Here is a 20935-nt window from a genome sequence, read left to right on the forward strand (position 1 = left end):
CATACATAAAAAGGGCAAGCCCTCGACATCCTGTGGCTCCTACCGTCCCATCTTTCTTTTGAACCCAGAAGTCAAGGTGTTGGCAAAGATTCTGGTCAACAAACTGTGACCCCACATGCCTAAACTAATACATAAGGATCAAACTGGTTTTATGCCACATAAAAGCACTAGGTTGAATCTGAGGCGACTATATGGGATCCTAAGCACTAAGGAGTCCCTGGGGCGGAGGAGGCAGCGGTGCTCTCGCTGGATGCCAGGATGGCTTTTGACAACATCGAGTGGTCTTATATTCAGGCTGCCCTAACCAGGTTAGGGTTTGGACCCGGATTCCGTGCTTAGGTCCAGCTGCTCTACACGGCCACTCAGGCGTGGGTCAGGGTGAATGGGGTACTGTCCCACCCATTAATGCTTCATAGAAGAACTGGGCAGGGCTGCACCCTGTCATCGTGGTTGTTTGCCCTGGCACTGGAACCGCTGGCCACATGGGTATGCCAGGATCCCCTGGTATGGGGCATACCTGAGGGGCACTGGGGAGAAGCCCGGATATCCTTATATGCTGATGATATTCTCTTTTACGTCACAAGGTCCCACCAGTCCATAGATAGATTATAGCACATTTTTCAGCTATCTGGCACCTACTCCGGGTATCAGATCAACTGGGACAAGTCCCTGGTCTTTCATCTAACAGCCGAGGACATCTCTCTGCCGGTGCAATGCTTGGCCCCGGTGAGAGCTGAGGGGTTCTTATATCTGGGGTTTTCGTGACAAGAGACCCAACCGAGTTCCTCAAGAGGAACCTCTATCCACAACTGGACCGACTTGGAGCAGATGTCCTGCATTAGCAAAAGCTCCCCCTGTCCCTGATGGGCTGAGCCACCCTGTTTAAAATGATGTCCCTGCCTCGCCTGCTTTACGTGTTCCAAAATACCTCCTGACTACCTTACAAAGCTTAACAGTGAACTACGTAGGCTCCTGTGGCAGGGAGGAAGTCCGTGGATCTCCCTGGTGAAACTGCAGAAAGGAGTATATGAAGGGAGAATAGTGGTCCCTGATATGGAGGCGTACTACTGGGCGGCCCAGATTCTCTCGGTGGGAGACTGGGTGTACATGGATGTGGAGGAGCAAGCCTACAGGGAGTCAATGGGAGACGGGGGATACCCCTCTGTGCTATACTCCCAGGGAAGGAAGGGCTTACTGCCGCCCCACATGCAGGCAGTGTTAAGGGCACCGAGAGAGAACACTAAATATTTAGGCTGGGACGGTAAACTAACAGCCGAGATGCCACTTCTGTGTAGTGACTAGCTACGCAAGCTTCGTACACTAAAGGGCTTTCGAGCCTGGGGACTTCTCAGCATTGATAAGCTTGGAGACGTCTGGCATGGTGGCTCCTTCATCGCACTGACAGACCTGCAACCTGAATATGACCTGGGACCCTCTGAGAGTTTTAAATACCTCCAACTAGGTCCCCCACTTGGGAGACATATCCGTAGAGGAGAGAAAATCCCTGATTTCTCCCCATTAGAGGATCGCCTATTGATGGACCCCATGTCGGAGAAAGCAGTGTCACTAATCTATTAAAAAAACTGATAAATAACTCACCTGACACGGGGCAACCCCTTCGGGAGGCATTAGAGCGAAATATAGGGCGAATTGAGGATGATGACTGGCAAGACGTCCTTCAGAGCCCAAGAGAGGTGGAAATCAGAGCGAGATTCCACCTCATTCAACTGCAAATCCTTCACAGATCATATTATTCTAGAACCCTCCTACTCTGCTTGGGAAAATGGGAATCAGATCTGCGCCGAAGGGGATGTGGTGAGGTAGGGACATTCTTTCATATATTATGGGGGTGTCAGTGATACGACAGTTTTGGGGGAGAGTGGTGCACATTATGACCTTGGTTATGGGACTTGGGACCCCAGGTGGCTGATACTCCAGATCTCAGGAGAGGAGAACTGGCCGATACATCTATAGACTTGGCTGATGCTGGCAGTGGGGGTAGCCAAATAGGATATTGCCTGGTCGAGGGGGCCTTGGAGCCGCCGGAAGTCCAAAGTTGGGAGAGAAACATGGACTGGTGTCATCATGCGGAATGAGTGATTTACCAGGGCAGGGGTTGCCCTCGGAAGTTTGACAAGATATGGTCAGAATGGGTTAAATATAGAGGACTGTAAGGGAATGGCCTAGGGCCTAGGATGGTGATGGGGAACAGGTAAGGGAGGAAACCACTGCCTGGGGATAGTGGCTGCATGCAGAGATATGAGGCATGCTATGAATAACAGAATCAAAAACTGCGATGAGATACTGTGTAGACATGATTGTTCTAATGAAAATGACACCTGTGACTAAGGTGTGTTTGCTGACCATATTCGTCAATGCTGTACTGTACTGAGACATGATTTAATAAAAAGATGTTTTTTTAAAAAAAAATAGTATTGATTCAGCTTTCATGCTTCGCGTCTGCAATATTTGTAAAAGGGCAAGATACTAAAGATCTAAGCATTTTGTGGTAAGCATGATGGTGTAATCATGTATTATAAGGAATAAAATAGCCTCTGCTGTACATTAAAATAATTTTGCAGGTCACTTTGGAGCTCGATGGCTTCATAAAGGAACCCTGATTTTGCCTTGTTCCTCTCTAAGGTCATGGAATTACTTGGTGTCAAGGAATGTACTTATAATGTACAGCAGGGAATACTTTATTTCATAGATATTGCCTTGAATAACAGCAATGTACAAAATATTAAAGGTGACACGAGAAGAGAAACATTTATTGTGATCAACGATTTCCAGTTCCCATTACACATCTTTTTTGAGGGAATTCATCTAAGATTCAAGCAACAAGCCAAGCATTGTTATGACATATTTTCACATTAAAACACTTTTTGGTTTTAGTTGTCATCCAAAGGTTTTTAAGAAAATAACTAAAATGTGGCAATCAGACTAAAAACAGTAAAAAATGCTTATTCTAGAGAACTTTGCAGTCTCAGGCATGCTTTTCGCCACCACATGCCCTGATACTTTGTTTATGCATATCTTTATTTTTTTTTCAAACTCTTTAACGTTTTTATAGTACAAACCTGTTTTTTTACACAACACAACTACACCATGTTACACATTTTTTGGCACAGGTACATTAAGTGATTTGCTCACAATCACAGGATATCCAAACTAATCAAGACCGGAATTCAAAACTAGTTCCCCTTTATCCAGGGTCTGCAGCTCTGGTCACAAGGTACATATTCTCCCCTGTGACTCATTTTTCTACTGATCCACAAAGAATGGATCTTCACTTTGGTGTGTTTGTGAGCAAACATTGTCCTTTTGTCAGAGATGTTCATAATGCAGGTAATCACTTCAGAGCTCTCTCGCTCGAAGTACCTCACAGCTTATTCATGGCACAGAAGCCAGCTTACTCATAAGAATCCTCCAGGATACAGATCTGGGAGTCTGATGTAGGAAAGGGCTTTAACGGAGAATCTTCCCAAAAATGCTAAATGCTCTAATTGACCCTTGCTGGAGGGTAGACTTCTAGCTCCACCATTGAACCACCAAGGAGGTACTTGCCATTAAGGTGGTAGTGCAGCTGCCTAAAAAATCCATCAGAGTTTACTCTGCAACATTTGGAGAGATTAGGTGAAAGGATGATAAACCTGCAAATTTATGGAGCAAGCCAAGCCGGACCAGGGGTCTGACTTGGCTCAAAGAGCCAAAGCACGAGCTGAGCCATCAAAGGCTGTAGCACAGAAATCGCACAACAAACATCATCTAAAAATACAATAAAGGCTCTTTGCAATTAAAAATATTATTTCTTTAACATTTGCTTAATTTTTACACATTAGACTATAGAGTTCCATTGAGTGACAGCTAAAGTAATGGTTTCTAAAAATGAACTACAATGCGTTCAAAAATATCTCCATGCCCTAAGAATGTTGCCACGAGTAAGCCAAGAGGTAGGTTTGTCATGTCTGCTGTAAATATAGATAATTGTGCTATATGGGCACATCTTTAATTGTACTATCACGCAGGGCTCTCAAATTGGATGTGCAAAGAAAATGAAACTGTGAGATAAAAAGATTTGCCTAGAATCACACAGTTTAGACAAGTGAGGAACTTGAGATATGAGCACAGGTTTCCTTGCTATCACATGTGCAAGTTATCGTCTGGATAGATATCTTCTTCAGTCTCCCATTTAACAAAGCTTTTGCGTTCAGTTGTATTATGAGCTAAATGTGCACCCTGGATTACAATAAATCATATATTATATCAACCCAAAGTGACGCTGGGTTTGCAAAAAAAAAGTATTGCTAGAGCGTAAGGGGAAGACAGGGCACTTTATATTATGTTAATAGCTCTACTTCAGGTAATGCTTAACACCTTAATGACGGCAATTAAAAGGATTAGCTAACAAAGTGCCCCACATTAGATGTTCTGGAGACACAAATCTCCAGCAGACACATACAGAAGTACAGCAGGCTATAGAAAGACATTAATTTACATATTTGACAATGAATGCCCTAGAGCAACAGAGGGTAAAAATCACTAGACACTTTTCCCACTTGCTCCATCCTTACAATAGCAACACAAAAGGATGATGGACGGAGTGTTGACCAAACAATGCAAACATTCACCCTCAGTCCATCCTTAAAATGCCATAAGAGCTAAAGAAATGCAGCCCTTACAACAGACAGCCGTTTGATGAAGAGTGTTCCCAGTGTAGAGGGCCTCTGTTGGGTGAGCTGTTTGTATGTGTAGGTGGACAGCTGTGAATGGCCAACTTTCTCCATTCTTCCGACAGCTTATTTCATAAGCTCCTGAGTCTTACAGGCATCATGTACATTTCCAGGTATGTCACAGTGTAGAGATCTTATCTGCAGAGAAGAACCTGCAAGTAGAAAGCACACATCTTATAGCACAACGAGGCGTGATAGTCACAAGGAAGCCTTCAAAGATCATGCCTCTGTACACGTGCACTGACATGAAAAGTATGCACTGAACACAGAGTGGGCTGCCATGCTACACTTTGTTATGTATGATTCTCACTGAGATACTAGCACAAGTGCCAGACTTTAACTCTGCAATTCACTGCTATGACAGGGCAACTATTGTTAACAAAGGCTGTTACCCACTGTTGCTATTTCATAAATGAGTTCCAGGCTGCTTTGGCAGTGCTGTCACAGAGCATGTCAGGGAATAGCTAGAAAGCAGGGGGGCAGCTTCTGTAATAAAGGGATGGAAAGGCACAGAATGTAGTGATGGTAGGTTTTTTGTTTTGCATTTGGGACCGGGAGGAGAGGCCATACATATGGCTTGCTCCCCCATTACTCATTTGCCTCAGGATACCAGTTATAAGCACAGAAAGATGATTTTGGGAGCCAAACGTAATATAGAATTATAGCTGGGTAACTGAGTTAGGGGAATGTTTTGCATCTCAGGGTTCTGAGTGGCATCATAGACAGCTCGAGCTTCACACTCATCTCTTTGATGTCACCCAGAACTCCTTGGTGAAAAACATCTCTGTAATTCGCTGATTTCATCTGTAATGTTATATATCCTTGATGCTAGCACAAGAAAAAGCATAGAGGATTGATTTGAGCAGTGCGGATGTCACAGCCATCTTCGATTGTGCACCATTAAAAGTAAATGTTGTGGCGACAGTCCCCAGCATCAGAAGCGGAGATTAACCATTCTGCTGTAAAGAGGACTGCAGGGTGTGCAAGTCATATTTTGCCTCATGCATTCTGGTGCATATAGTACACAGGCATTGTCTTGTGCCTTAATCAGGAAGCCTTGGTGAGTTGCATCATACTTCATTCTTCTTCCTCTTTATGGTGATTCACTACTTCTGAGGCAGTGATATGCAGCGGTAGCAGAGCTAATTTGTTGTCTGGGGCACAAGGAGCTTTGTTTCGGTGTGCATGCACATGACTATCCGCCATCTCCATAGACTGCTTCAACAGAGAGAACCTAAAGGCCAAAGCAGGCAAGAAATATGCCTTGTCACACTGCAAGTGTAGCACTAAGCCCATGGAAGGTGGGGCCCTTGGCCCAGCATAGGAAGGGGGCAGCCAAGCGGTAGGCTGCTTTCAATTTAATTATCTCAAGAATCAAAATGCAAAAAGGCCCCAGGGCTCGCACCAGCCCTCAAGGCCAAGCTTGGATAACACTGCATGAGAAGCAAAAGCAACATGAAAGCTCAGATCATTTTTTACTTGAGGCTCCAACAATACGTCCTGCTGAGCCAGGGCCGAACTTCTGGATTACAATTAATTAAAGCTGTGGCATTCACCTATAGAATAGGTGCAGATATGGCAGTCTGGGCAACACTAAGATTGTGTTGATTAAACACATGTGATAAGGTAGTGAGAGCAAGCAACATTGTGAAACATGCAGACCCAGCTCTGGTTTACATCAGCTCCTGGGTTCACCTTATCCAGAACTATAAATTCACAGTGCAGGACAGAGATCTTTGGTGAGTGAGTTCACCCACTCCAAGTTCTCATACACTTCTGGTGAATACCTGAGAGATGGCCCCCTGCCTGCCTGTGCAGAAGGAACCGTTTTTTACAAGCAATTTCAAACCTTATAACAAATCTAAACATATCATGTTCTTTCACAGATGGTTGGCAGTCCGCGTTGTATTCATTTTCCTGAGGATAGATGCCAACCTTTGAATATAAGTAGTTTCAGGGGTGCACTTTTCGGCCAGCCCTTATGTGTTACTTGATTGGTGTAGGAAATTGGGTTATTGGTTGAGGGCAGTAAAAAACCTTCTCACGCAATAACCGCAATCCTTGTCAGGGAGAACCACAAAAGTCCCTAAATTAACTTGTGCTTAACCCCGGTAGCTTAGCACAAAAGCAGTCAGGCTTAACTTAGAAGCACTATGTAAAGTAGTTATGCAGCACTCAAACTGAAATAAAGTGAAAACTCAACACAAGAGATATCCCACACCAATATAGGAAAATAGAGTAAAATGTAATAAATAAAATGAGACCAAAATGACAAAAATCAATCAGTGGAACTGGAGCTGTACAATTGTAAAGGTTTAAGTGAAAATAGCATCAGGAAGCACAAAGGGCTAACTGTGGGTATCTGGTCACGCTAGACCGAGACAAAGTCACAAGTTCAGTCTGGCCGCAATGGAGTGAGAGCCAGATTCAGGGACCAGGTTAGTCCAGCTGAAAAAGCTACCTTCTCAAAGTCTTGCACGCAAGGTTCACAACCTTCAAGATTTATCAGGAAGAGCTCAACTAATGCCAGCCAAGGGTCCATGACCCAGAGAGGCACCTCCTGGGGATCAGGAACTCGATCCAGCAGAGGCCAGCAGGGCCCTCCCAGGTCTAGTCGTAGGTCGGGGCAGGGTTAGTTGCAGCAGGTCAGCTGGGCAGTTGCAGGGAGTCCCACTAGCTCAGAACAGGAGGTTAGCCAACTGACCCTTGGAGTCACTCTAGTAGCCTGGGATAAAAGAAGGCGAACCAGTCTTCCTTCGCAGAAAGCCAGGGAGGCCTCAGACAGCAGGGCAGTCATTTTGGGAACAAGACAAGCCTCAAGCAGCAGGGCAGTCCTATGGGGAACAAGGAAGTCCTTCTTCTATAACGTCTGAAGGTCTAGGAGTGTGCTGATGAGTGACTCAGGAGGTCTAGGTCAAGGGTGGTATACCTGGTACCACTTTTTGAAGTGGGGAAATGTCTAATCCACACCCACATCAGGTTCTGGAGTGAGTGTTCCTTCCTTCCCCTTTCTTCCCCTGCCCAGGCTCCAAGCGGTCTGGGTTTATAGTAGGCTGAAGTTCCTTTGTGAGTGTGCTGTGGGCAGCCCCTTGAACAGCTCTCCACTCCTTTGACATGTAAATGGTGCAGGAAACAGATCTGCCCCTCCCATCCTGGCAGGATGACCTCCTCCCATCTACACCGAAGTCCTATTCTTCACTGCCTGGGCAAAATAAGCATTCCTGATGGGGGGGAAATTAGCAGGCTCCGACAGCTGGATACTCGTAGAAGGTCTCAGAAAGTTAGGACAGGAACATGCCAACTTTCTAAAAATGACATTTTCAAAACTGTAATTAAAAATTCTATTTTCCCATTAAAAATGATTTTAAATTACAATTCATTTGAATCAAAGCATGCCATTTCTACCTGCTCCCAAAACAACGTTAGCACTTAATAAATGCAATAATGTAACCCAAGTTATCCTATGGGAAAGGTTGGGCCTTACAGTAGTGAAAAATGAATTAAGGAGTTTTTCACTACCATACAGTGCTTAATTTAAGATGGTGGTTTCCAGTACTTAGCACGGGTGCTTAATTGTCAACACCTTTGATTGTGAGAGTCTGCCAAAAGGTGGCACTGTCTGTTTATTTTAAAAATGACACCAACAACAGTAAGTCATTTTTACCTTATATTGAATTAATAATTATTACCTGCTGTCCAAACCATATCTATAGCTGTGGGGTGGGTCTGGAATAGTTCATATTGTCGCACTTGTAGGAGTGTGATGGTTAGTAGTTGTGCTGTTGCTGTCACTGGCAGCGTGGCAGGGGCAATGTGTGATGCAGCTGCAGTGGCCTCCTGACGAGAGCCCTGGCTCTTATTTTTTTTTTTTACAAATGAAGTACTGCTGGCAGGACATGTTAAACTTAAAAGCACATGTCCTACTTTTTAAATACAACGCACCCTGCTCTATGGGTGTTTATGGCTTAATTTAGTGATGGCTTATATGTATTAAAAAAGACGTTTTAGGCCTGGCAAACGGTTTATTTTGCCAGGACGAACTGGCAGTTTAAACGTGCCCTACAGGCTGTAATGGCAGTCCGGAGACATATTTGAAAAGGATACTCTTAGTAGATGCCACATTGAGTGCTGCTGACCACTAGCAGCATTTCAATTACAGGCCCTGGATACCTGTGGTACCATATACAGGGGACTTAGAAGTGAATTAAATGCAGCAATCAGGTGTCAGCCAATTGTAATATGTTTTAGGGGGAGAGCACAAGCACTTTAGCACTGGTTAGCCATGGTAAAGTGTGCAGAATCCTAAAAGCAAAGAAAAATAGGTTCAGAAAACAGGACAGGTGAAGGCAAAATGTTTTGGAGTGACCATATAGAGAGGGCCAAGTTCAATAGTAGCCAAAAAGAAAAAGTGATGGGTGGAATGCTGAACAATGTCAAACATTGAAGTTCAACAGTAAGCAAAGCTGAGGCAGGGGAGACATATGTTGCAAATATGGAAGGAGCTTCAGTGAGTTTACAATGTTGCTAAATCACCACCCTTCCCCAAATACTGATTTTTCTTCATAGTAGCTCAGCTCTTCACATATAACAGTTCATTATTTCATTTAAAGTTTATTTGTAAGATAAATACAAAAATCAAAAGTTAAAACATCCAATCATAAAAGAACAAAGGATAACGAAGCCCTTTTTCACTATCTAGCTTTTATAACATAACTTCCTTTAGCATCTACCCTTCTCCTACCCAGTGCTTAATTTGTGCTTATTGTTTTTGGTGCTGAGCACCGGCACTTATTTTTGAGGGCCGGGGCCTATTCCTATGCCTCAAGTATTTGCTGCGAGCAAAAGACACATATGGGAAAGACGGAGGAAGAGAAAAACGAAAAAGCATCACAATGGGAGAAATCAGAAAGCTGCAAGAGTGAGCTGAAGGGGCTTTAAATGGATTGAAGAGGCCCAATATGGCTTCAGGATTATGGTGCCTCTGTATTCTGTACTCGCACATTTAAATGCAGCAGGGCTTTGGGCACCGGCACATTTTTATTTACAAATTAAGCACTGCTCCCACCGCTAGCCTACTGTTGGCACAGAATATGTTAGACACAAAGATATGTCGTAAAGTTGGAATTTACAGTGAGTTGGCTGGCTACCTTCTGTCGTGCGTACTGCGTGAACTTAATTAATCTGACCCCAGATTGAGCATTATTCCCTTTCATTACTGAGTGTTGTCCCTCGATTTAAGTGCTGTATGAAAGGTGGCACCTCCTTTGCTTACCTCATCACGCAAGCTTGGAATAGTCTTCCTTTCAAGCTCCGGGACACCCAGGATGAATTCAAATTTCGAAAAGCTCAAAAAAACTTTTTCTTTCATCTACACTAAGTATGTCGGTTTGCCATCTTTTACTCAATCTATTCGAGCACTGGAGCACTCCTTGAGTAGCTGTGCACTCTACAATTCTAACCATTCATTATTTACATCAATGCACGTCTGCCCAATGGATTTGGGACACATTTGGTGCAACTATTTCCTACTGTAGTCTAAACGGGCAGGGCATATGTGGACCAAATGAGTGACTCGAACTTGTAACTGGAAAGTCCAGGGTGGATCAAACTCCCACAAGTTATACAGGAAGAATTTTATTTGAATAACTTCCCTCACTTACACCACTGGGAACATCTTACTATGGAAACTCTGTTGTTGCTTAAAGATGTAAGAGGCAATGTTATTTGGGCAGACTTGCATTTAGCAAAGGATATCTCGTTTTCATATAAAATTACTTGTTGATTTATGCAGGTTTGTTAGAAAAGTAGTCATGGGGTGGCCAAATCTGACCTGCCTTTATTGTTACAATAGAGGTGTTTAGGAATTGAGCCCAAGGACTTGTTCTTGTTTTCCCGTTTATGAGTACCTCTGGCCATGGCAGTGCCATCAGCATACCTGGTACTAAATCTCTATAGCTGGCTCATAGCTCAAGGAAGGCTGCCGTCAGTGTGACATCTTGATGAAGGCTGAATTCAAGCCTCATTTGGGCGAGTGTGATCCTGTATGGGAGATTAAATATTATATGGTGGTACTGCATTGAGCTAAAAAGAGCCACTTTAAATATTTATCTGAGAAGACTTCAGATCCATTACCTACAGGGCTGTATATCAGACTATCGTGGACAATAATATCCTCCTACAAGAATATCATAGTCATAATATTGACCACGAAATACTGTCAATAAGTATAGTGTGATGGGTGATTGTAGAGGGTGGGTATGCAAGAAGACCTTGGAACAGAGACACAGCTAACACTAACAGAAGACTCTAATAGTTTCTATAATCCTCACTTCCTTGTGTCGACTGCACATCCAGGCAGTTTTTTGCTGGTATGATTAATTAGAAATGCGCCGTGTATAACACAGAATAAGCAAACTATAGTTAATTTAAAATTAGTGTAAATGTGTAATGGAACTAAGGCTTTGGTGATGTTCAAACAGGACTAAAAATGTAACAGCGCATATTAAGACATATTGGACATATGCATATCCAAAACAAACATGTAGAAGCAAACATGTAGAACTTTTAGGAGACAGTGTGGTCAAGCAGCCTTAGGCTTATCAGAGAGGAGTGATAGACATCTGCAAATACACACACAGTCATTAAATGAGACACACGACTCAAGAAGGAGATCCACACCAATTTACAAAAATAACAAGTATCTTTATATATGTTTATACACCAGAATCAATATGATCAGGTAAGTACGTTTTGCAGCAAAAATACTTTCAGGTTTCAAAAGTCAACACTTAATGCATTTTGCAAAAGCTGCAATGTTATCCAGTGGAGAGAAAAACAAGTACTGCATTAAGGTTTAGTACAACAACTTATGGGACCAATCTCTTAAACTTATGGTAAGTATTGGGCAAGGGTCAGGACCACACCAACAGGTCACACCGGGTGGAACTGGTGCGGCTCTGTGCCCGTTGGGTGCCCAATGTTAGTCGGTGAGGATTGGTCCAGATGAAAAGAGGCTGCAGGTTTGGACAGAGTCCAGTAGTGGAGAACCAACAGGTGGGTCCAAGTCGTGAGATGCTCGGGACGGAGAGACACCTTTGGTCCTTTTGTCCTTGGGCCAGGGGCTACGGGTGCAGAGATGTCCTTCGGTGTCGGGTTTCCTCCACGGGAGCACTCGCAGTTGATGGGGCCTTCGGGCAGAGGCTGCAGCGGTGAGTCCACAGTGAGCAAGTCCAAGGTGGGCTTTGTCTTTTGAGGACTAGGGGACCACGTTGGCACAGTTGGCCACTTTCAACTCGGGCTAATGGACACGGGTGTAGTGGTGCTTTCCGGAGTCGGGTTTTTATGGTCCGTAGTCCTCTCGATTTCTCTTGGGGTGCCTGTAAGATGCAGGGAAGGAGCTACGCTGCGCCACTGGAGTTCCTGGGTGTTTGTTGAAGGCAGGCAGGCACAGCAACTAGCACGATTAGTCAACTTTGCTGCAAATTATCAGGAACAGCAGACAGGCCGGCAGAGCTGGGGCCAAGTCAGGTGCTTCTTCCTCTGGCTTTGTTTTTGCGGCTCTTGAGTGTCCTTCTCTGTAGGTCAGCAGGAATCTGATTTCCTGGCACGAGGGGCTCCCCTAAATACTGAACTTAGGAGCGTTTAGGGGAGTGTAGGATAGTAGCCAATGGGCTACTTACCCCTGGGTGACTACACTCCCTATATGACCAATTCATGTGGATAGTGGGCATAACCCTGCCCCAGAGTTTCTACGTCTGCCACACCCAAGCTGGCAGATTTCTAACTGTGGTGTCCACATTAGTCAGCTCACTTCAGGGGTAGAACTGACCACACACCTTTCTGAATACTAAATTCCTCGCCTGTCCTGGTGCCATATGGGCCCTGGGGCACGGGGTCGGCATCTCTCCTTTGAGTGAAGCCAGATCTGCATACCAAGGGCGGTGGGCTGCTTTGAAGCCCCCTGCCTTGGAATGCTGATTCGCAGGTCATCCTGTTGGGTGGGGTGTGTGAACACTTTGCCCAGAACAGGCTTTGTTTCTGGTATGCCAAGAGCAAAGGCTTTCACCCTAGGGCGACAGAATCTTGTCCCCACACTCGTATTTGAGAAGTTTTCAGGGGGCACCTGTAAAGTGCCCTCTGGGTGCATGTATTAATAAACCCATCATTGGCATCAGTGAGGGTTTATTAATGAGTTGTTTGATACCAAATATCCCTATTCTCACTGAAGCCATCATGTAGCTGGGGAACTCGTAGTGACCAGTGGTCAGCACAAGTACTTAAAATGGCTTCCCTCTTCACTCACTATGTCTAAGAAGCCACAAAGACATAGCAGCGACATATCTGCACTTGCAGATATGTCCTCAGATGTAATATAATACACCCCGCCTTAGGGCTGTAAGGCTTGCTGTAGGGGTGACTTACGTATGTTGCACGCAGCGTTAGAGGACATGGCACACAGACGTTGTGTTTTCACTTTTAATTGCACCAAGACACGCAGTCTGCAATGGCAACCTGCAAGTGCTAGGTGAAGGGTCCCTAAGGGTGGCACAATACATGCTACATTTCTTGGGGACCCTCTTTGGTACTCATGCCCTAGGTACCAGAGGTACCATTTACTATTGACTTACAGAGAGGCCAAAGGTATTGCCAATTGGGGAAATATTACACAGTTTTAGGGAAAGCGACCTGGCATTGGGGACCTGGTTATCAGGAACCAAGTGCACTTTCAGTACAAACTGCATCAATTACCAGTCAAAAAGTGGGGTGAGCAGGTCAAAAAGTGCCACTTCCCTACAAGTCTTCATTAGTTTCCTTGACTGTCCAGTAGTGGCTGGGACAGAGCAGTCAAGGCTCACTCTGAAGAGGTGGATTGTAGTCTCAGCATCAATGTAACATACATTTTCATGTACAACAAGAGGTTGAAAAGGGCTTTGGGTTTTTAGATACTAACAGTTTAACAAAGCAAATGTAATGGAATACAATGCAGGATATCAGAATTGCTTTGCAGTAACTGTTGCTGAGGTACTTCTGTAGATTTACATACTACAGTGAATGTAGCAAACTGCCTAGTTTACAAGGAGCAACGCTAACTTTTAGGACAAACTTTGTAAGGACTCTTCAGTGATTAGGATAGAGGTTGTTAACAAAAAGCCTTCAAATGATCACCGACAAACTTTTTCTGACATGAAGATCTGACACAAAAATCTCTATGTTTCTGGGGGCCCAAAGAAGTTAGGCCTGTTTGGCAACTGCTGCATAATTTTGGGTACAATGTTTAGTAAATGAACACTAAACTGGAATAGGATTTAGTTTGAGTGGTAGCCAGGATTTAGAGGTGGGTTGTAGTCAACACTCATAAAGTCTACTAGGGATTTTTTAATTCCCTTGGCTCCCATTACTTTTTGGAGCTACTGAGTTGGCTTTTCTTGGCACGCCCAGATAATAGAACCTCAAGATTAATATTTGAGGTGCCAGGCAAATTTCAGTGGCTAGTTTCTTGGAAGTGGCTGGCTGCCGTTGAGTTTTTACTGTGTCTCCAGGACCATGGGCTGCCAGTAGTAAAATCATTATGGTTTGGGCTACTGGATAAAAACTTCAAGGGAGGTTAACTCAGTACTCGTTGTTCATGGGACAGTAGAATTTGGGAACATGTTGGGGAGCAATAAAATCTTTTAGGAAGGTCTGTTGCGGTCATCTGAGTTGGATCTTCAATTTTAGCTTTTGCAGAGTAGCCCAAGGGTCTTTACTGTCCCCATCATGTTCAATCTCTGCATGGTACACCGTGGATCCTTAGTTACCAAACACAGTATCACAGTCCAGCAACACACCAATAGCATAAACTCTACTTCAGAATCTCCTCAGCCCGACACTCAGTGGTTCAAAAGCTGCCTAGAGCTAATCCCAAACTGGATGTCAATCACTTACTAAAAGCACACTTCAAAAAGACCAAATATCTTCTTCCTACCAGTTGTTCCAAACAACTCAATTTAACCCAATTCAAGTTTGACTATCTTATGAGAACCTAGGGGGGGTTTACCCCCTGCAGATAGCCAGCTCAAACACATCCAGAATCACCATCGACCCAGGCTTCATCTTCAAATTACACTTAACCAAAGCAGTTAAGGCATCCTAGTATCAGCTCTTGCTCTTCAAATGAGTGAGACACTACCTATCTGAACCCAGCTTCAGAGATTGTGGAGCAAGGTATTACTGGTACATGTTGTGTTTGGTCTAATGATGTTTTATGCAATACAGTTTATTTTTATATAACTAATTGGTGTGTCTCCTTCGTGGTGTATTTATTGGGTTACGTGTGTTGTGTGTGTTCTGAAGATGCTTTACACATTGCCTCTGGGATTCCCTCTCCAGCAATACTTGCAGAATATAGAACGCTCTCCCTCTTCACATAAAAATGCCCTCATGTTTCAGAGCTTGATATCCCGCAAGTACTTGCTCCTAGAGACACACCTGCACCTCACAGTGTGTGCAATGGTACATGCTGCATTTGCTGAATAACTCCATAACACTTGGCCTCCACACTCTCTCTGTGCCAGTCTCTACCCCTTAAGTTAGAAATATTGGATCTTCTGTCTACTCTTGCTTTTTCTAACTGCTGCTATGTAAAGCCAGGGTGCTGCAGCCTTACATTTTAGGTCTCGCTTATGGCAAGGCATGGGCTGTTCTTTGCAAGACTGTCTTATAGTATGCTAAGAGTCCACCAATTGCCCAACATTGGTTAGCTTCATTGTCACTATCATTTGCTTGCTTCTTATTCGTTAGTTAGCTGTATGGGCTTTCCTTCCTCTTCTTGTGTTTGTCCCTACCATTTAGCATGGATGTATTACTGCTCCCTACAACTGCTTGCTTTTTCAGGTGCTACTTTATTCTTTTTGTTTAAGCACTCTACAAGAGTGCATGTATTTTCCCACCATCTCCCTCATGTGCCCTCATCCACATGCTCTGTGTTATCTCTCTTGCCAGTGTGCTTCTCCCTCAGTCCTTCTGTGCTGCCTTCTCACCCCGTGCTTTCTCCCAGCACCACATTCCTGTCTTTAGCCCATCAGATCCCACCACCAAAGCATGCTTGTGTTGCTTCCCCTATCTCCACCCCTGTGTTGTTTCCCCCACCCACTTTAAAAACCCATGCCCGTGTTTCCTCCTCTCCATATCCCCTGTGTTGTGTTTCCCTCCACCCGTGCCCCAGTGTTGCTTTTGCCCCTTCCTCCCTATTTTTCACTGACCGTTGCTTCACACCACCTACTTTAAAAAAGAAAAACAAAATGTTTTTGTACTTGTGTTTTTTCTTTTTGGTTACCGATCCAACTAGGATCAGTAACTCAACAGAAAAAAAACAAAATGGCTGCATTGTGTAGAATGCGTGCATATGCATGGTGCGTGTATGCCAACAAAATGACATGGAAGACTTCCTCAAAAGCCTCTTTTAGGGTTGAGCGCAAAGCGCTCTGTCCCTGCAGTAATCTCTCTATGGGCTTGTAACCACGCCCACCGCACGCCCATGAGTTTGGTTGGTTTGTGGACTTGCCTTTTAAAATTTGCTTGCCTTCATTAGTGGAAGGCATGCGTACGTCATGCCTTTTCCGGTGTTTAGCCCTCCTGGAGCGCACCAGCCAACTACTGAAAATATAAGAGGCTCCATGTTTTCCATATGGCTTTTGGACTACCTTTTCTATTTATTTCCTACGCAGCGCGATCTCGCTGGGCAGTAGTCGAGCGCTTTGCATCAGATCTACCCTCTTACATGGATAATTGCAATTTTGCCGATAATACTTTTGACTGCGAGCGAACTTCTGTTTTCCTTTTATTTTAAATTCATGTGGCAAGAAATGTCCAGTTCAGAATTTACAACACAAATAGCTCTTACTCAAGCAAACGCAAGAGAGACCCATTGCATTGCAAATGCTTGTTTCATTCTTTTGCCACCCAGCATAGCATTGAGGGAGCTTTGCTGAATGGATAAGACCATTGGCATAACCAATAGGTCCTAAGGGCGAGACCTATTGGCTTTGCAGTGTTTGCTCTGAACATGTACTGGTACGGTCCAAATCTTGACTGCATTGGAACATCTAACATTTGTGTGTCCTCGTGGCATAGCGAATGCATGTACATGGACATTTGCCCTGGCTCTCGCTTGCACTGCTTATTGTGGCACATGCACTGTTCTTTCACTTTCAGGGACGCTACCAGAATGCATTGGACTGAAATGTGTTCGGAAAGAATTCTGTTTACCTTTTTCACTGGCATAGTTGTACACCTAAACTGCCCAATCCTTAGAGTGCACTATCTTGGTTTTTGTATCTGCACTCTCTCTTCTACCCTCCCCCCTTTCACCCCACCCCATCTCCCTGCCCTACTGTTTTCGGTCCCTGGCTTGGTTCTGCACGTAATAAGGTGCTAGATAACTTCACGTCACATGGACATTCGTTTTCCAGTACTGATGGAAGTTTATTGGTTTGATTCCATTGCGCCAATTACACTTCCACCCCTGAAAGTAATTACTGGTAAAAGGAAAGCCCGAAACTGGTGTCCCGGTGGCATGGAGTCATCCGGTCACCCTATGCATTTGGAGTGCCACTATGTCCATGGCTGCATGTGCACTGGCTCCGTTTCTCAGTGCCTCGTATTGGATCGGACCATAACTGCGGTTGCCTCCATGTCACTCGTGACACCTTCAGCCACTTCTGACTTTTTAGCAAAAGGCTTCTTGTATTTAGGAACGGCGCAAGGGTGTGTGACGCTCATCCCGTTAGAATGAGGCAGTATGTTGATATCTTCCATTTCATGTGATACCACTTGGGCCTAATTAAGAGTGTGGGGGGCAGTGCTTTAAATGGGCAGGTACTGTCCGGTACTGAGTACCGGCACTTTTTTTATTTTGCGAGGGAGAGTACCAGCACTTCTCAAGAAAAACGTAATACTTTTAATTGGAGAGTACCTGTACTTCTATTTTTCCATTTCAAGCACACTGTGTGCTTGAGGGCGTTGCAATGTGTATCGCACCCAGTTAAATCCAGTAGATTAGGGTTCTGATTACGCTAGGCGTAATAAACAGTACCTGTTCCAAGATTCCACCTAGCGATGGTGAAAGGTGTTCAACACGCACACTGCCCCCAGCCCAAAATATTGTGGCAGATTTAATTTAACGGAGGGTGCGGAGTTTATTTATCGTACCCAATAATTACTGGATGCTATAAAATTAGCATCACTTGTAATTCCGATCCCTTCTTACAGGGATGAGAAAACACTGGTTCACCCTTAATGAGGGTTAAATATAAACCACCTCACCTTCAGTATTACCTGCAACATTTTGTCACTGAAATCCACCTTGTTACACATTGCTGATTGAATAATCAGTCATAGCAGAACGTGTCTCGGTTCTCCGCGTTGGCTTGTGCTGCCACTTCCTTGGCAGGCACGTGTAAGGGGCCGGGTCTGGGCCAGGGCACCTCGAGCGCACATTAGCTCTGGTTTGGTCCCGGCAGTGCCCTGGACCGGCGAGGAGGTGGCCTCGGTGACGGGCTCCGATGGTGGTTCACCTCGGTCCGCGCCCAGCAGAGGGAGCCTCGGAGCCGGAGCCGCAGAGCGGGGGAGGCAGCGCCGCCGCAGCCCCGAGCGCGGGCACCTGAGAGGGCAGCAGGGGAGACCCCCGGCAGCACGCAGGCCCGGGGAGCGGGGGACCCCGGCCCCCAGCACCGGACGAGGCAGCAGGGGCTTCGGCGGCGAGATGTCCCCCTGAGGAGCCATGGCGGCGATGTAAGACCGGCGGCTGCGGGGGGAGCGGGGCTGTCGTACTGACGTATAACCGGGGGGCGAGGGGGCTGCGAGGGCGCGCTTGAAGAGGGTGGGGGTCGGGGATGCTAGAGGGCGAGATTAGGGGTGCGGTTGGGCTTCTCCTTTAGTAAAACAAAAGCATATGGGGTCGGCGTAAATAAAAATTGGTGCTTTGGACTTCGCTAGTATTAGGGAGCTAATAAGGAGATGGAGACCTGCTGACTAAAATCAAAATATCGGGGTTGGGTCAGTAGAGGGCTTCTGGCCTCTATTAATAGCGTATTCTTGAATCAACAAAGACGGCGGGATGGGGGAGCGTCTGTCCCTTTTTTTTTTAATTTACAGGAAGGTTGTAGTTACAGGGAGAATACCCCCAACCTCCTCTGGAAATTTGGGGAAATGTTGGGGCACAAGTTAAATGCTTTTGGCTTTTTTGTTATTGATGAGTTTTGGTTGTGCGAAGGGCCGTGCGTATTTCACCACTTTGTTAAAAGCTGAGGTTTCTGGACAGGCACGGTTCTGGGCGGTGGAGGGGGGGGTGCACGCCCCATCCCAGCAGGACCTTTGGCCTTCCAAGTCACGGCAGAAGAGACCATGGAAAAAACACCCGATAAGTACTTACTTCATGTCGAGATGGCCGCACGTTATAATGTTTAACTTTACTTATCAGACAGGGGTCAAGAGCGCACCTCTAGAACACATTTAAAGTGCATTTAATTTTACAAGTACTGTTTTAGGTATGTACTCATAAGGGGAAAAATACTGATATTAGGTGATTTCCCCTAATGTTATAGTCTCTCAGACATTTCATACTCATCATACAAGTAGAAAAAACACCCAGGTTGCAAGCCTATCTCATGTCTGAGGCAACCTGTAGTTGAGTGGTATGAGTTGGGGGACTGGGGAGAAGTGAGGGTTTACCTGTCAGAGATGCAGCAGGTGCAGTGGCCCCAGGGCCTCTGCTATGGGCAGACTTCTGCACCTCAGTTATAGGTGTGTGTGGGAGTTCTGAGAGTGTTTATGTATTTTCGTCTGGGTATGTAGCACCCAGGAATATACTGTAGGATGGTGCATGCATTAGACTATTCAGATAGCAGTAGTGCATGCTTCCTTGGATGAGCAGCCATGATAGAATTATAAATGTCTGCTCATTACCTAAGAATAAGGGCCTGATTTAGAGTTCAACAGATGGGGTGCTCCAAAACAACTGTGACTAATATCCCGCCTGCTTTATTACAAGTGCAATTGTATAAAATGTATGGAATATTGGTCACGTTTGTGAAGGAGTAGCCAGTCTGTCAAACTCTAAATCTTGTTATTAGTGTGTAGTTACAATGCGTATTAAATTATGTCTGTTCTCTTCCAGATGCATTAGTACAGTAAATAACTGTGTTATCTCAAGTAAAATATTGTGCTGGGTTGGATTTATTCTCACCAGTAGGGCGGGGTGACAAATATGAGCATTTCATAATCTGATATCTTGTTCTAGTACATTCCCAGGTTATAGTCAAGTCCACTGAAATTATGTAATTTTGTGGCTTTGTTGTTTTCCTCATAATTATGGATTTTCAGCATTTGCCAAATTCATCATTTACTGCACAATCTGCAGATTTTTTTAAAAAAATGTTTCCATATCAAACGGATCATACATTACTAAAAATGCTCCAACATGTATTGGGGTGCAGTTCAAAGCCCATTGCAACAGTTGAGTGGTCAACTTTCTGTTGCTTATTGCTATATGTGTGTGTTAAATCAGAACTAACAAGGTGCAGTGTGTTCCAAGACAGTGCTAAAAACTGAAAAAAAGACAAACTAATGAAGGAATACTATCACAAAAAGTTCCATATTCTGCTGTATAATTTGTCTTTTCTTGGCTCATAATTTAGTCAACCCTGCCATATAAATTTAGTCTTCACTTGCCGCATAACTTCAGTGGCCCTGGTTATATTGATCTTACTCTTTGCATGCATTCACAATTGGCCTGATCAAAAGTCACTTCAATAAAGGGCTATCACAGGTTATGCAACCTGGCATGCTATACACACAGTGGCATTAATGCTAATTATCCAAATTTACCTCAGAATTAAATAGTTAATTCATTCTACAGATATATTTATATTTATATAAATATATATATATATATGCACACACACGTGTATATATATTCATTTCAGAGAAATGGATAGTTGCTATATACATCATAGCATATACTTTATACAGCTATATCAAAACCAAATATATATACAATTTTTATGACAAACTTTCATCTATTCATATTTCGTAAATAGCTCTGTTTTTTTTTTTACATTTCACTTCATAGGACTAGGTGTGATAGGCGTGCTGTTACAGTGAGAGATCACACAGGTGATGATCCTTGCAAGGAAGTTGCAGTTTGTGATTACCTCAGCCTTCAG

At 44.4% G+C, this 20935-nt stretch overlaps 1 protein-coding gene across 3 annotated transcripts in view; it reads left to right on the top strand.

Annotated features, from left to right (window-relative positions):
- Positions 1–20935, top strand: part of RHOBTB2 (Rho related BTB domain containing 2) — a 222118-nt gene that overhangs the window by 96549 nt on the left and 104634 nt on the right. Inside the window, exon 1 of one of the 3 annotated variants that reach the window (XM_069214059.1) lies at positions 18217–18503. The exons of the other annotated variants lie outside the window; for them this stretch is intronic. Within the exon in view, the coding sequence (XP_069070160.1) occupies positions 18493–18503 (11 nt within the window). The 5' untranslated portion in view covers positions 18217–18492. Of the gene's footprint in view, positions 1–18216; positions 18504–20935 lie in introns of those variants that run through there. 3 annotated transcript variants of the gene reach the window in all.

The sequence above is a fragment of the Pleurodeles waltl genome, chromosome 11, assembly GCF_031143425.1.
Source record: "Pleurodeles waltl isolate 20211129_DDA chromosome 11, aPleWal1.hap1.20221129, whole genome shotgun sequence".
Classification (NCBI taxonomy): Eukaryota; Metazoa; Chordata; class Amphibia; order Caudata; family Salamandridae; genus Pleurodeles; species Pleurodeles waltl.